The sequence below is a fragment of the Colletes gigas genome, unplaced genomic scaffold, assembly GCF_013123115.1.
Source record: "Colletes gigas isolate AHSC1104 unplaced genomic scaffold, ASM1312311v1 Colletes_gigas_Sc00054, whole genome shotgun sequence".
NCBI lineage: Eukaryota > Metazoa > Arthropoda > Insecta > Hymenoptera > Colletidae > Colletes > Colletes gigas.
In genome coordinates, this window is record NW_025106683.1 from 7,665 (window position 1) to 25,476 (window position 17,812).

Here is a 17,812-nt window from a genome sequence, read left to right on the forward strand (position 1 = left end):
AGAGTGACATTTCTGGCCTGAAATTATATTTTCGGTAAGAAATTTTTTTCTCGAAAATGGTTAGGATTTCGGGGGTGTGTCTATTGACCAAAAATGATAGTAATTCATCCCTGCAATCGAAAATAATTTTTTCAGTGTGATTTGAAACTTTTCAATTTCGCCGAAAAATTTAGGCACCTACTTTTCTTAAAAATTCGTTCTTGATTTTTAATAATTTTGTTTGACGCCCTACAAAAAAGTTGGCCAATACTTTTTTGTAGGTACCTATGAGCTCTACTTCGGAAAAAAGTTTCATTGAAATATATTCACTATTGTAGGAATTATGGCTGTTTGAAGATTGGACCATTTTTATGGGGTTTCTCTCATTTTGCGGGGTCAAGGATCAACTTTTTGCATATTTTTGCGATTTCTACGTATTCTTGATTAAAATACGCGTCGTTTGCATTTTTGAAAATTACAATCCTTCAATCCGTTCAGAAGTTATGACATTTTAAAGATCCGCATGAAATTTTCGGACAACATTTCTGGCCATAAATTACATTTTCGATTAGGAATTTTTTTCTCGAAAGTGCGTAGGATTTCGTGGGTATATGTATTGACCAAAAATGATTGTAATTGGCCCTCGCAACCGAAAATAATTTTTTCCTGGAGGATTTGAAATTTTTTAATTTAATTTTTTAATAACTTTTTAACGAAGCCTCAATCAACAAATTGGTATTCTTGTATTTTTCCCGATTTTGTCCTCTAGAAGTAGTGCAAGCCTACAGTGCTTCATTAAAATCAAAGATAGAACGGCTACTACCATAATGGATGTGCGCGCAAGATGTAAATCATCAAAATCTGCAAAACTGTAGGAGGCAAATTTTAAAAAATCGCATACCAATGGATTTGGAATAAAATGCTCGTCATTTTTTGTCATTATGAAAATTTCAATAAAATGAAAAATTAAGTTAATAAATTTTTTTTTGTTACAAACAAATTGTATTTTTTTAAATTTTTTAACACCATGTTATTGTACATAAGAAACCATCAACCTCGCCCATTAACAATTTTTTTGTACGTCTTTCCGTTTTCGAGATAGCCGTTTCGAGCCAAAACTTCAAGGGGTGGTTTCACCCCTTAAACTCGAGTTACCGCAGCTAAAAAAAAATACGTGTCGATTATTTTTGGCTGCTTTATAAGTGTACAAAGTTTCATCAAAATCGAAGCCGGACCGTTCGCGATGGTTCCTTGTAAGTGATCGTAAGTAAGGTTATGTATCTGATTTTCTAACGAAACTGTTTCTATAATTCGTATCTGAAGAAGAAATTTGCCTGTGTCAAATTCAGCGATAGGATGTTATTAATCCTTTGCCCTCGAAAGACGACTCTCACTCGCCAGTCGGTGTTTTGCGGTAACTCGAAAGGCGACTCTCACTCCGCCATTCACCTTTTTGTATCAACCCGAGATGCTGGTGTCATTAGCCTTCCAAGATAAAAGAGCAAAGAAAGGAAAATTTTCTGATAACTGGACGATTAATTAGCCACTAAATGGACTAGAATATCGGTGTACCTAGCCATTTAAATTTTTATATAAAATTTGATTGACACAACACTTTCTAAGTTTATAAATTGTACTAAAAATTTCATAATTATAATAATTATCTTAACATGTGAGCACTCTCGTTAATAATTGCAACGATGCAGCCAATTTTTTGAAACTGTAATTTTAATGTATGTAGAACTGTACGATTAAATAATATAAATAGTCTCTTACTTTGTATGTATGCTTAATAATAATTAGTATTTGCATCGGTGGTTAGGTTATGAAGAAATTATTTGTTCTAGTAGGTTAGTACATTTACCTTTGCCGGGGTATTTATCGTTATCGCGTAAACTTTCCATAGTAACGGAGTCGTATGATTTCACGCTGAAATATTCTTACGTAAATTCCGATTGTTCCAGTGACACGGTAACGATTGGCACGCAGTGGCTGTGACGTTCCCTGGCAAACATGGCGCGTTGCACTCCGGACATCGGTAAATATTGCATCGGTATGCGCCTACTGATTCATTGGTAACAATAAGTATCGTTTAATCGGGTATGCGAGCGCGCACACCTCCGGTTATATCGATAATGATCGTCGCGATTGCGCCAGACTGTCGTTTCGAAAAAAAAAATGTTTAATGATAACGATCACGTGCTTGCCCGGGGAGGAATGACTCCGTTCGATCGATCGCTAATTCCCGATGTCGGTGCTATCGATTACTACGCGGGAAAATACCAGCCACTTGAACGGTTTCGATCAATCGACTAAATTGATTATAATTTTCTCATAAACTCTTTTCACCGAAGTAACAATGAATATTAAACATACTTAATTCTATTAAACAACGTGCTTTGATCGATATTCTGTTCAATCTTCGTATCACGAACGTTTTATAGGTTAACATCCAGTAATACTTCTTACTTAAACGTTTTAATCCGTGCTGAGAATCCTCTCTAAATTTAGAACATTAAATAGAAGTACAATCCACTCATTTTTTCTTTTTAATTCAATTTTTACTGTTGCGTCAACCCATTAGGGTAATTAGCAACCACAATACCTTACTAACGTTAGATACAGCAGTACGCTTTTATTATTTTAACATAGAAATATAAGGTACGCTGGACACAGATTAAGTTAAATTAAATGAAATATGTTTATATGGTTAAGAAATTTTAGCACCCTTGAGCATGAATCTGCAGTCGTGGTTACTTTTTTGGAGTTTCCATCAGTTTGGTAGAATGTTTTCTTCTATTGGTATTGCGGGCAAGAGGTAGCGATATGTTCAATCGAATTAACAGTCTGGCAGGTGTTTCACATTTGTGGGTTTTTCTTCTCCAATTGGTGGGCGTGTATTAGTGTTGTTAAAACAATTTTGTGTCTTCTGTCGAACGATAATGCAGGACTAATCTCATAGATATTATTCCTGGTACGATGAATGTGTGAGTTATGGCCATTTTCCCCAGAACAGGTTCCAGTGTTCTTTGAGAATCTTGAAAAATGATTTGGAGACTTCTTTGTGATAGATAGGTGTATCGAAGGGATGACGGAGTGAATTGGAGGCCTCTTTTGCGACTTTGATGGAACCCACCCGAACAAAATTTCAGTAACTTCTTTGTTTGACAGAATTTCGTTGCACTTCTCAATAATTTGTCTAATAATAGGGTTTCTGGGTTCAGTAACATGAAGGGCAGTGAGTGCACTCATAGAGTCTCAGTAGATAATGAATTTGTCATTGTTATTAGCTTTTCTGATGTACTTCAGTCCCTCCAATATAGCATATGCCTCGCATGAGAGAACTGAAACATATTCTGGCAATTTAAAAGCCAATATTTCTTTTGGGAGTCACTAGAGCCAGCATCCAATTTTGTTTTAGATCCCTCACAGTATATTATAGGTGAATAGTCTGAAAAATGGCTGTAACTTTCCAGGAAGGATGCTTTCAAGAGATCTTGGCTTTCAAATTTCTTCGATGGAATGTTGAGGTCAATGTTGGTATTTTCAATGTTCAGGGTGGAGTGTTAATCACTTTAATTTGGAAGATATTAGGGAGCGGTATGTGCAACCGTTCCAATATATTAGCAATGCGAATGTTAATTAGCTTCGGTGATTTGATCCTGTTATTAACACTAGGTTTACGGAATACGTCAATTTGACGCATTAAGATTCTAAACCTAACGTTACAGAACTCATAAATATTATTTCTTAGCAATTTATGTTGGATTAAATTGATGTAATGATATGAATATACACTCTGATTAAAAGAAAAATTGCATTTTAATATAACTGTTAACACAGCGAATTGCAATAAAAATATGCGCAACGAGTGTCCGTAAACCTAGTGTTAACACTAGAACTACCAAAGCAGTCAAAATGACTCAGTCATAATTTCTAATTTGTAAACAATTTACTTGACTGAATTTTTGAAAATTTACTGCAATTTTCTATAAGAAAATGAATAAACACTTATTTTTAATGCATCATACATTTCTTTATGTATCCAGTGTTTTAATTTCTTTGGTATAAATAAATACACTATAATTGTCGGTAGTTTTAGTGTTAAGTAGGTGGGTAAATTTCTTTGAGAAAATTATTTCGTTTATATGGAAATGATGCAGTGGTTAGGGTATACGAAAGAGTTAATTGCATTCTTTTGTAGTCAAGAGCCCACTCTTGTTTGTCGAATGAAAATCTATTTATTATTGTTTCCTGTAACTAAACTAATACGACTACTTTTTCTTTGCGATTTGTTCAGAATTGTTTCGAAAAGACGATTGTCGAGCAACGAAACGCGATCGAAACTCGCGTGTAATTTCGAGGTCGGAGAGGTTAGGAAAACGATAGTTTACGTCGGAAGGTACACGTGTTCAGAACCGACCAATGACACGTTTCAAAGTCAGCACACCGATACTGCCGGGGTGTCGTCTGGCAATACTGACAATGAATGCTCGAATCGTTGATTTTCGAGGACACTGCTCGACGAACGAGCGAAACGACAGTCATGAGAGAATGTCGACCTCGGAGCGAGGTTCGCGTTGCCGTGTTTCGCAGTCCCCACCAGACGATGTCTCGATTCAGGAACACCGGTCGATGCAACGTTTAAATATACATCAAACGAGCAACACTTTTCACGCCTACGCGCATGTGGCTGCGCAGGTGACGCAACAGATCCCGCGGTGCTCGCGAAGAAAATGGAATAGATTTGGGAGACTGGGTCAAGTCGGTACACTTTTCAGTTTTAAATTTTTCCAAAAAACTGGATCTTTCATCTTTAAACACTGCGAGTAAAAATTGAAGAAAATTGAGGTATTTGGGTGACGAAGTCACAACATATCAATTTGCCTCTCGATTCAACTAATTATTATTTATTTTAATCGATATAATTATTAGTTATCACCAACCTAATAAAACTTAAAATAACTAATTCGTAAGAAAGTAAAATTAATAAGGAGACGAGAGTGAGAAATATCATCGATGATACTAAGATTGATAACTCGAGCAACGCAACGTTCGACGGTTGAAACGATGATCGAGAAATGATCTGCGGGTTTCACGACCGTGGGAAGAATCCTGACTGCGTGGGCCAAAAATACACCGGTTCTAAAGTGCGATAAGACGGTGTCGAGCTCCCGAAATGTCTATTATAGTGCCACGCGGTCGCCCCTCCTGCCCCTCGTTGGACGTACGTTGAAACTTTGCATCACCTTCCTACGTGGCCGCAACAACGCATCGCCTTTACAACAGAACCGCACACGCGCGTAATTGCACCGCAGCGCCGGGTATCGGCTTCGTAACACCTTTCAGCGAGCGTGCACGTGTACGGAAAAGCGTTAAACTCGACGGGCGCCGATTACGATTGGGCGTAAAGGAAACACGGCCAGCCGCCAAGGTATTTAGCCCATACTGCGCGCGCAGCCAATCGAACGCGATAGATGGAGGGCTTGAGCGAAGTGCTCGCGCATGTGTACAGTGTGGTCTCGTGTTACGGAGATCGTAGACGCTTATTGTTACGGGCCATTCGCGAATTATGTCGCGCTTTTTCTCTTTTTATGCGAGGAATATCCTCGCTGGACACTTCCACGACCTAATTTATCGACTAAATATCCCTGGGAATCCCAAAAGGTGCAACAAGCTGTCCTTCCACGACTACCTTTTCCGCCATCGCCGAAAACGGACAGACGTTGTCGAGTCATACCACTTATTAATATCTTTCCGCTTTGCGAATTATTCTTTGACGTCTTAGGGTCCTATACATACGGGAAAAAAGTTTATTACATAAAAATAATCGTGTTTAGCCTTTTAGTTCGATTTTAGTTTTCCATTTCCAAGTTACCAATTATGATTAATAAATCTTTTTATACGATGATGTTTTTAACATGCAAGACCATTTTCCAGATTCTACTTTTTATGAATATTTGAGCATTGTATCTATGAGAATTTCTTGTCTATGAATGTAACGTCTTCTTCTGTTTGCGTGTTTTTTTGTTATCAGACTTGCAATCTCCGATGATTGCAGTTCGGCTTCCGAGAAACTTAATCGATGCAACTTCGAAGGATAATATGGAAAAATTCTTGCAAAAATATCATTACGAATGTAGAAAAAAACATATTGAAGAATTTTTCTCGAACTTGGCCGATCAATCATCTCTTACGATATTAAGTTATCGCAAGAACAGCGGAATTATTGCCAAAGAACATTCCATCGGCGATCTGAGCCTCGCCATTACCATTCTCTGTAGATATTTCTACTTCTATTTAGCAAAGACTGATGTCAATCCTTCATTTTACGATTACGAATACAATTTATGATTGTTAATTAATTTCCCTGGTGATTAATAGATTAACGATTACATTCGTATGATATGTAATGCTTGTCATATTTGAGAAATAAATGAAGCGAATTGCGTTAACAAGTGTGTAATAATGTTTAGATTCATCAAACACAAACGTTCCAACTTTACACGTTTAGATCCTTTTTACTATTATTTAACTATGAGATTTAGTATGATTCAGCGTAACAAAATTATTGTTTAAACTTGAAGAACCTTAACATTTGACGATGTTCTTTTCAGGTATCTTATGATATTATTGTTATCTTTGTTTTTTTTCTTAGTTTTTTTCCAAAAAATTCAATTTTTTCTTTCTTTAGTAGAATTTGGTGGTTTTTCTGTTTTTGGATCATCTTCAACAGAGATACGACCATTTTTAAATTTTCCATGTGACTCATGGAAGCACGTTCTACAAATTAACACATTGACTGCCAAAATCGTCAAATTTTTCATGAGATAAAAAACTTTAATTTTGGACAATTGAATTCTGCCTCTATGTATACGTCTGTGACAGTGTATGTGTGAGACACAGGCTTTATTATGCGTTTATTTTCTGGGAAGTAGTGTCGTCGTCGATTATTAAATAGCCCCATGACGCATAGCAATATTAAGCCTCAGTTTCTATAGAGTGTACCACAGAAAATTTACCCGCCATTTTTTCAAGCTGCATTAAATGATTAAATTCGGCTACCCCTCGAAAAAATTCTAATGGGAGATTCTAGAGGTCAAAATAGGACGAAAATCAAGAATACCAATTTATTGATGGAGGCTTCGTTAAAAAGTTATTAACATTTAAAGTTCAGCACCTACCTGAATTTTTTTCTCGAAAGTGGGTAGGATTTGGGGGGTATGTCTATTCACCAAAAATTATTGTAATTGACCCTCGCAACCGATCATAATTTTTCCAGATCGATTTGAAATTTTTCTTTTTCGTCGTAAAATTTAGGCATCTTCTCGAATTTTTTTCTTGAAAATGCGTAGGAATTCGGAGTTATGTCTATTCACCAAAAATGCTTGTAATTGACCCCTGTACCTAAATATAATTTTTTTAGTATGATTTGAAATTTTTCTTTTTCGTCGAAAATTTTTGGCATCTACTCGAATTTTTTTCTTGAAAATGCATAGGATTTCGGAGGTATGTCTATTCACCAAAAATGCTTATAATTGACCCCTGTAACTAAATATAATTTTTTTAGTATGATTTGAAATTTTTTAATTTCGTCTAAAAATTTCAGTATCTACTCCAATTTTTTTCTCGAAAATGCGTAGGATTTCGAGGGTATGTGTAATGACCAAAAATTATTGTAATTGACCCCCGCAACCTAACATAATTTTTCCAGAACGATTGTGAAATATTTCTTTTTCGTCGAAAAATGTAGGCATCTTCTCGAATTTTTTTCTTGAAAATGCGTAGGAATTCGGAGGTATGTCTATTCACCAAAAATGCTTGTAATTGACCCCTGTAACTAAATATAATTTTTTTAGTACGATTTGAAATTTTTTAATTTCGTCTAAAAATTTCAGTATCTACTCGAATTTTTTTCTCGAAAATGCGTAGGATTTCGAGGGTATGTGTAATGACCAAAAATGATTGTAATTGACCCCCGCAACCGAAAATAATTTTTCCAGAACGATTTGAAATTTTTGAATTTAATTGTTAATAACTTTTTAACGAAGCTTCCATCAACAAATTGGTACTCTTGTTTTTCGTCTTATTTTGTTCTCTAGTGTCCCCTATTACTATTTTTCCCAGAGTTTTTTTTAGTTTGCAATATACTATTCTGATTCAACCCAAATATGTATAATGATAAAATAAAAAATAGCAAAACCTAACTTGATATCTCGGAAACTATTAAATTCTCAAAACTAAAATTTCATATGTAGAATCCATATCCTCTTTCCTGCATCCCCTATAAATTTCACGTTGATCGAAAAGTTGTTGCATTAGAAAATACAGCCTATACTACGTTAGACGAAATTCATAATAGAGTGAAAGCATTTCACGAAAATCCTGGAAACTATTAAATACTCGAAGCTAAAATTTTATATTTGAGATTCGTACCTGCCCCCCTCCCGCTCCTAAAAATTTCATGTCGATTGGCCATCGGGGCTTTTCGAAACTACAGCTAAAATTTGTTAGTAGCCAAATCGCGTGTTGGAAATCCTATAAATACAATACAAAACTGAAACGACCAATGTAAAATAGGCGTTATTGTTGTTACGAGCGGGAGCGCGAGATCCTGGATTCGGTCGAGGGGCAGTACTCGACCGGTGGTTTTGGGTATGGTTAGGAAAAGAAAGGAGGTCCGGACGAACCAGGGGCTCTATACCCTGGGAGCCGTAGGTGGAGGTTACGTGGACGAACCAGGGGCTCTATACCCTGGGAGCCACGGGGTTAGATTTATAGGGAAAATGAATGGTTTCACGGACGAACCAGGGGCTCTATACCCTGGGAGCCGCTAGTAGGAGTGGACGAACCAGGGGCTCTATACCCTGGGAGCCACGTAGGTTTTTAGGATGTTTTAGGATCTTGCTCTCTGTCGTGATGGTACACCTCGAGCGGTAAAGGTGTACCGGGTTCGTGAGATACCCCTAGCCTTACGATTAATATGGTTCAGGGTTGCTTTGAGTGAATAACACACGTAAGGAACAATAACTTGAATATATATTTTTGACGATGCTCAAGTACAGCTATGGGTTTACAAGAAGTTGTACAATTGCTAAATTGCCTCGAAGGCGAAAGATTTGTTATCGGCTTTTACGCGGCGCGTTCGCGGGAGCTCTACTCGATTAATGGACACTCACTGATAAACCGCTAAGGTAGATAGTCGTAGATAGTTGCTTGAAGGGGATTATAGCCCGATCTTGCCCTGAGTGTCACAGTAACGTCGTGCCAAGAGTTTAGGTAAAACTGAGCTCCCCGAGTAAGAAACCGCGGCCCTTATATAGTTGAAAATGCTCAGTAGTAAGGCGGGGCATTACCATAAAAGGCAATGAAAATTGGGCCGGGTGTGCGCATACGGCATGAGTCAACCCCGTTCAAAGGGTTGCTCGCTAGATGCTCGAGCCAACGCCCAAGCCACCAAACGTTTCAGCCCCATGCATGAATGATATGTAACATTGTACCTGTGGATGTATAAAAGAATTCACCCGATAGATTCAGGAATATTTGGAATCTAGATACGTATATGTTTAAAAACAATAGACAGCGTCCTAACAACCGCTACAGCGAGTCGTGATTGCTGATAAATGTTTGATTATACGGAATGTCGTATTGAATACATCCCATAATATCCAACATCGTGATTAGACTCGTGTGTTGCTGTAGAAAAAAGAATGTTTTCTAAACTTTCCTCGAATACTCTCCTATCTACAATCATCTACGAAACACCCATTTTGAAGGGGGTTTGCTCGTCCCACCGCAGCGCCATCTTGGTATGCGCCATGTACTCGTGCTTAGGCGTATGCTTATTTGAGTTTGTATTTTTTATGCTTATTATATATCTGTATTATGTGTGATAACAAAATATATATTGAGTTATGTGTGCAAGTGGAATTATTCAAAACCCCAACACATTTCATTAATTCTATTAATAAAAATATGAATTTGCCTAAAGATCCCCAGTCTACTAATAAACGTTTGATTATACGGAATGTCGTATTGAATACATCCCATAATATCCAACATCGTGATTAGACTCGTGTGTTGCTGTAGAAAAAAGAATGTTTTCTAAACTTTCCTCGAATACTCTCCTAGCTTGTAGGTCGGGAAATAAAAAATGACAAATAATTGCGGTAACCGGCGATAAATCTGGCCGGTGTAACAGTTCAGTTCGCGAATACAAAGGAGAATGAACAATCTCCGGGCGAGACGAGAGAACTGGTGGATTTTATGGATCTCGTTATCACGGCCGTTTCTCAATCGGTCGCCGCGGTGGCACGTGAGCGAATCGAGCCAATCCCCTCGTTGCCGTGAACGAAGCAACCGGTCGTTTCGCAACCCGTGCCACGGATCGGCGCTCCATTCTGTACGATAAACCATCATCCCACCTTTTTTTCTCCACGGCACCGACCTTCGTCTCGAGTCACCCAGACACGTCGGATTCGGTCAGCCAGGACCGCTTCAGACGCTCGTTGCAATATCGATTTCGAGGTCGTGCCGATCTTACGTTTCTAATCCGGAGTTAACACTAGATCTACGGGCATCGATCACACGTATATTTATCGATACCTTTCATGTTGACAATTGCCTTGCAATACGATTTTTCTTTTAACCCCTTGCCTTACGATTTAATTTCCTGTGCGTGCCAAAACCGACACCAAGGTTTGGCCCGGTAGAGTTGTCACGTCTCTGAGACCTCATTGTAAGCTAAGGGGTTAATTAGAATATGTATTCATGCCATTGCATCAGTCAAATTCAACGTAAGTTGTTAAAAAAATAATATTTACACGTTCTGCAATTTTAAATATGGAATCAGACATCCGTCAAATTGACGATTTCCGTAAATCTAGTGTTAAGAGAGCATGCACAGTGGCGGATGCAAAGGGGTACCAACCCTATTGGGTTGTGTTAGAGAATCGACGATGGCCGTTATCGGTTGTTGTTCAGTCCAAATATGTCTACCTGAGAGTACGCATCGCCTATGTATGCACACGTGTTTAATTTACTTCTAAATATACGTTTATATTGAACAGTTATATCGAATGTGTCAGCTCATTACAAAACCCCAACAGGTTGGTTTCCGACTTTTTGTACGTCTCTAGGTCATCAGGAATTTTGAGAGGAGGCAAGGTTCGAGGAGGATATTTAGGTAATCTTCTGAGGTTTGGATGGGCTGATTTGATATTTAGTTAATTTTCGTAAGTACGGATTTTGTGATAGAGAGGTTTGGGACCACTTACACGCAGTTAAAATTTGGCATAATTTCGATTTGAGAAGGCATTCTGATAAACAGGCTTGGTAGGAGAAGCAGCAGATTTTATGGCATTTTTTTGAAAATGCGTAGGATTTCGGAGATATGTCTATTCACCAAAAATGCTTGTAATTGACCCCTGTAACTAAATATAATTTTTTTAGTATGATTTGAAATTTTTTAATTTCGTCTAAAAATTTCAGTACCTACTCGAATTTTTTTCTTGAAAATGCGTAGGATTTCGGAGATATGTCTAATGACCAAAAATGATTGTAATTACCCCCGCAACCTAACATAATTTTTCCACAACGATTTGAAATTATTTAATTTCTTTAGGCATCTGCCCCCTGTCGATTTTTCATAAAAGTTGTTTTTGATTTTTAATAAATTTGTTTGACGCCATATAGAAAAATTGTCTAAACCTTTTTTTTAGGTACCCATGAGCACTATTTCCTCCAAAAATTTCAATGAAATACATTGACTATTGTAGGAGTTATGGTCCTTTAAAGATTGGACCATTTTTATGGGGGTTTTCTCATTTCACGGGGTCAAGGAATAACTTTTCGAATATTTTTGGAATTTCCACATATTCTACACCAAAATACGCGTTGTTTGCTTTTTGAAACATTAAAATCGTCCAATCCGTTCAGGAGTTATGACATTTTAAGAATTTGCATAAAATTTCAGATTTTCGCACTTTCTCGAATTTTTTTATTGAAAATGCGTAGGATTTCGGAGGTATGTGTAATGGTAAAAAATGATTGTAATTACCCCCGCAACCTAACATAATTTTTCCAGAACGATTTGAAATTTTTCTTAATCGTGTAAACCTCGTGTTCTTAAAATTTTTTTTAATTATATTATATATGAAATGCAATGTCAGTTAAATGACCACCGCGATTGCATTTGGTGGAGTAGTATATACATATGCAAATAGGTTCATAGTTTCTTGGAATTTGTTGGAAACAAGAGACTCAAGATGGTCCCTCAAGAAATAGTTTAATGGCGTCAAGTATGGCGTGTGGCGCCATCTTAGTGAAACCACCCCTTTCACAAATCAAATCCACTTAAGTTGTCACTTGTAATAGTCACAGTCACACCTTTTTCGTTAAAAAAAAAAAGAAAATAAGTGAAAATAACTCCGAAAATTAGCATCGACCCAAATTCGACAATTTTGTTTACCTACAAAGTCATACATCTTTGTTTTTTTGTTGGTAAAATCAGAATCAAAGCTCAGCAGGCTACAATTGTTGAGTTAACTCTGCTTTGCAATGATTTAGGCGGTTTTGTAATGGTTTTGGTAAGGTCGATCTCGCTGTAATATCTAATCGAACGATTAGAGTCGATTACCAATTGAATAGTTCTTGCAAACCACTTGCAATCTTGTTTCTACACTTTCAAAGATGCGAATCTGGTGTTTATGCACGGTAATGCAACAATTCGCAACAGCAAATCGACAAAGACGCGACTGGAAAACGCAAATATCCTCGCATTAGAGTGGCCAGTGATCTCGCTTGGCACTAATCCGATGTATGGGGATTAATGATGCGAGGAATTTATGACAATGGACGCCAACATTCGTCCATCCAAGTGTTGGAACAATCTATTCGAACCGCATGGAATAATGGCGGCCATAACACCTTGGAACAAGTTGAATCGAGCTAATGTCGAAACGAATGAGAACGTTGCTTAAAAATAACGGAAATGTTATTAATTATTAACCCCTTTTGTTACACTTTGTTACTTTCGCTGAAAGTTTCTTTTTCAGCTAAATAAACTTGAAGATTTGTGTCGTCCAAACATTTCGAAAATCAGTTATAAAACTTGTTAAACCTAACGAATATATATCATGTTTGAACATTACTAAATGCAACGAACTCATCGAACAACCCAATATCTGCAATTTCAACATTCATTTTTACTTTTCTTCGTGTTTATGGCCGCCATTGTAGATAAACAAAATATTAGAGGTTATGAATGAACACATGTATAAAGTTTATTTATACCAAATTATAACTATTAGAGGTTACAACTGAACACATGTATAAAGTTTATTTATAACAAATTATAACAAAACTGATTAATAACAATATCATAGTTATGGAATATTACAAGTCGCCTCATGGCCAGGAAACAACATAAGAGCGCTCACGAACGGGGAAACCCCGATTCCCCCTCTCTACCCAACGGTTGCAGGCCCGGCAACCATGCCGACATTGGCCGCATTTCCAACACAAAATATTAAGTCGAGTCATAAGTAACTTCCGTTTTTTTATCAGCCATTTATTCTGCTCTCATTAAATAACAAAATTATATTAATTTATTATGTATTCACCACTATTATCTATCACCTTCTCCCATCTTCCTGGCAGTTTATCAATTCCTTCCTTGTAAAATGTGGTTGGTTTGAGCTGGAAGAAGTTTTCGACAGCCTGCCTGACTTGCTCTTCAGAATTGAAGGTTTTTCCATACAAAAAGTTTTGTAAGGAACAGAAAAGGTGGTAATCTGCCGGGGCAAGATCCGGGGAGTAAGGTGGATGTGGTAAAACAGACCATCCAAGCTCAAGAATTTTTTCTTGAATCACCCTTGCTGTATGTGATCGCGCATTCTCGTGTAAAAGAATGACGCTTTTGCGATTAACGAGTGCAGGACGCTTTTCATGGAGTTTCTCTTGCACTCTTTGCAACTGCTGAACGTATTTATCCGCAGTGATCGTTAAATTTGACTTCAACAACTCGTGGTGAATTATTCCTTGACAATCCCACCATACACACAATAAAATCGTTTTGCCATGGATGTTTGCTTTCGGATCTGGCAGAGGTGGTTGATTCTTATCAAGCCACTGTCTTTTGCGGACTATATTTTCATAGGAAACCCATTTTTCATCGCCTGTTACAATCCTGTTTAAAAAAGCCTCAATTTTTACCCGTGAGAGCAGACTTGTGGCGATTGATATGCGATCTTCTTTATTCCGTTCATTGAGATTGTGAGGTACCCATACTCCTAACTTGCTGACTTTCCCTAATTTCTCCAGGTGGCGGTTAACAGTTGATTGTGATGTATTCAACCTTTCTGATATACTTCTTGTTGATTGACGTGGATTTTGCTCCAATATTGCCTTTAAAAGGTGGTCGTCAAAGCCGGAAGGACGTCCCGCCCTCGGTTCGTCCTTTAAGGTCGTATCTCCAGAACGGAATTTTATAAACCAATTTCTAACTGCCCGAACAGTTATTAGTCCTCAACCATATACACTGCATATTTTGTTCAGCTGTCGCCTTAGCACTATTGCCTTGTTTACATTCCCAAAGCATTACACGACGAATATGTACTTTTTGACTCTCCATTTCAAAGGTTAAAAAAAAACAGTTTAACGTAACGTGTATCACACAAAACAGTTGACAAAAGACTAACCGAAGCCTCGTCTATATAGTGAAAACAAAAACTTGTTGTTATGGTACCTCACAGCGGGTAGATACGAACAATAGATTCTACTTAACTGCATCGAAAGTTACTTATGACTCGACCTAATAGATCTTTTCGTTCTATTGTAGATTTCTCGAAATACTCGCGTTGCTTGTGGATTGACCTGATAGAAATTGGCTCATGGATCGGAATAAAAGTATTATAAGAGGCAGAGTATCGATTATTTTGCAGATTGCGGTATTCCTGGTAGACTAGTCACAGGAAATTCTACAACTCACCTTCGCGATTACTAATTCACTCACGAGAAAAAGGTATGAAATCATTGTTTTGAAAGGTCGAGCTTAAACGAGTTCCGCGCTAATGAGCGCCATTTTCCATGTGTTAACGCGTTACCAACCGATTGGGAAGATCCTCTCTGCAACAGTGTGCTTGCAAATGTAGATAATAAGCGTATTTAAATCAACTGTACGGAACATGAATCGAATATAATATGATAGGCACTGGATAAGAATTAATTTTTGAAGGATATACAAATTTAAGGTCACTTATGTTGTTAATATTACGTGATCAAATACAATTTGTAAGATCTGCTAAGAGAAAACAGTTATGCATAACGTGTTTAATTAGAAAAAAGGTATTTTTTAGTAACGATGATAAAAATAACATTTATAACCATCAGAAGCTAGTTATAATTTGCAATAGTTTCATAGAAACACGATGAATATTATTTAAAAATTTGATGTTAATAATAATTGATAGTCTCTGGATGTATTTTTCAATAATGCGTCATTTTGTTTATACTCTCCAACAATTTGGAATGACGCAATAATAATTGTATCCCATTTTATTTAACACTATTTATTATTTATTAATTGCTCTTATCGTGCACGGTTAAGGTTCAGCTCTAAAGTTTGGAATATTAAATTTACAATATCCATTTTTTTGTAAAATAACACTTTGACTGCCACGTGACCCATATATGGGTCACAGAACTTTTAACAACTTTTAGAACTGTAATAATGAATTCTGAAGTTGCAATGCTAAAGAAAATAAATTTTAACAGTCTTCCTAAATTTTAACGAGGTTATAAAAGTAACTACTACGACAATTTTTAAGTTGTGTAGTTTACAATTGCCTAAAATGAAAGTTTTTGGTCCCGTAAACAATTTTTGGATTTTAGACTGGCAGTGAACGTGTTAAAACGAAAGTCGTTGATTTCAAATGAGATTGAATTTAGTTTTTGCCTCGTAAATGCAATCGACGATATTGTTTGGAAAAGAGTGGTCTTTAACACTTTGACTGTCGCGTGAGCCATATATGGGTCACAGAACTTTTAACAGCAGAACTATAACAATGAATACTCAAGTTGAAATGCTAAAGAAAATCAATTTTAATAGGCTTCGTAAATTTTAACGAGGTTATAAAACTAACTACTACGACCATTTTCAAGTTGTGTAGTTTACAATTGCCTAAAATGAAAGTTTTTGGTCCCGTAAACAATTTTTGGATTTTAGACTGGCAGTGAACGTGTTAAAACGAAAGTGGTTGATTTCAAATGAGATTGAATTTAGTTTTTGCCTTGTAAATGCAATCGACGATATTGTTTGGAAAAAGAGTGGTCTTTAACACTTTGACTGCCATGTGACCCATATATGGGTCACAGAACTTTTAACAGTAGAACTATATAACCAACGTATAATTTGAAGGAAAACAAATATTATCGTCCCTTAAACCATTAGATTAAAGAAATATCGTTTTTCAAAGCAGTCAGACTCGAGCATGAACGTTAAGGGGTTAACCCTTTGACTGCTAAAGGCGTATATACAGGGTGTTCGGCCACCTCTAGCAAAAATTTTAATGAGCGATAGTAGAGGCCAAAATAAGACGAAAATCAAGAATACTAATTTGTTGATGGAAGCTTCGTTAAAAAGTTATTAACAATTAAATTCAAAAATTTCAATTCGTTCTGGAAAAATTATTTTCGGTTGCGGGCGTCAACTACAATCATTTTTGGTGAGTACACATACCTCCGAAATCCTATCTACTTTCGAGAAAAAAAATCGAGTAGGTGCTGAAATTTTTCGGCGAAAAAACATTTTTCAAATCGTTCTAAAAAAATTATTTTCGGCTGCGGGGATCAATTGCAATCATTTTTTATCATTACACATACCTCCGAAATCGTACGCACTTTCGAGAAAAAAATTCCTTACTGAAAATCCAATTAGGTGCCTAAATTTTTCAACGGAGAAAAAAAATTGCAAACCGTTGTGGAAAAATTATTTTCGGTTGCGGGGGTCAATTACAATCAGTTTTTGTCATTAGACATACCCACGAAATCCTGCCCACTTTCGAGAAAAAAAATAGAGAAGGTGTGAAATTATTCGAGAAAATTAAAAAATTGCAAATCGTTGTGGAAAAATTATTTTCGGTTGTAGGGTTCAATTGCAGTCATTTTTGGTGAATAGACATACCCCCGAAATCTTGCGCATTTTCGAGAAAAAAATTCAGTAAGGGCGGCACTTTAAACGTTAATAACTTTTTAACGAAGCTTCCATCAACAAATTGGTATTCTTGATTTTCGTCTTATTTTGGCCTCTACTATCGCTCATTAAAATTTTTGCTAGAGGTGGCCGAACACCCTGTATACGCTTTCACAAGTCTGTCAATACATATATACGAAAAGCGTAAATTTACGCCCTCTGCATTTTTTTTACTATAACACCTTTTACTGTTTTACCAATTGATTCGACATGGAATTGGATAAAAACATTATTACTTTTTTAAACCGTAAGAATGGTCTCTTAAATCTCCGGGTACTTTTATGGTCAGGCATGCGACCATCGCGCCATCTATGTTGATGGATTCTTCCTAGGACGCGCCACAGTCAAAAGTTAATGTTACAATTTAGCTATTTCTACTTAGACCTTCCTTATCATAGTAACAAAAACCCAACTGAATTGTTTCACCATTATTAATAATTTCAAATTAGTCATCGTTTGATATCTTTGCACTCTAAGAATTTAATAGATGTAGCTGGGCTACTCGAATGCAATTTTGTTAATTGTCCATTTTAAAGATATATTTTTTCCGGGTACTTTTTTGGTCACCAGTCGCAGCGACAG

The 17,812-nt window shown here is 36.7% G+C and overlaps 2 protein-coding genes across 4 annotated transcripts in view; one reads left to right on the plus strand and one right to left on the minus strand.

Moving 5' to 3' along the window:
• Positions 1-1,534: 1,534 nt before the first annotated feature.
• Positions 1,535-17,812, plus strand: part of LOC122403468 (probable RNA methyltransferase CG11342) — a 49,535-nt gene continuing 33,257 nt past the window's right edge. For 2 of the 3 annotated variants that reach the window (XM_043406996.1, XM_043406998.1), the window contains exons 1-3: positions 1,535-1,651; positions 1,827-1,829; positions 1,944-2,032. The gene's annotated coding sequence lies outside the window, so the exon portion shown is untranslated. Of the gene's footprint in view, positions 1,652-1,826; positions 1,830-1,854; positions 2,033-17,812 lie in introns of those variants that run through there. The other variant, XM_043406997.1, reaches the window with a different exon arrangement.
• On the minus strand, positions 13,582-14,611 carry LOC122403457 (histone-lysine N-methyltransferase SETMAR-like). Its single transcript, XM_043406984.1, has 2 exons — positions 14,566-14,611; positions 13,582-14,483 (listed from the first exon to the last, which is right to left on the minus strand). Exons 1-2 carry the CDS (start codon positions 14,609-14,611, stop codon positions 13,582-13,584), a joined length of 948 nt encoding a protein of 315 aa, XP_043262919.1.

Bases quoted from the DNA above. Each gene is read 5' to 3' on its own strand.
- LOC122403457 (XM_043406984.1), bottom strand. From the start codon at position 14,611: ATGGAGAGTCAAAAAGTACATATTCGTCGTGTAATGCTTTGGGAAT. The intron at 14,484-14,565 runs GTAAACAAGGCA...CTGTTCGGGCAG, and splicing joins TCGTGTAATGCTTTGGGAAT to TTAGAAATTGGTTTATAAAA.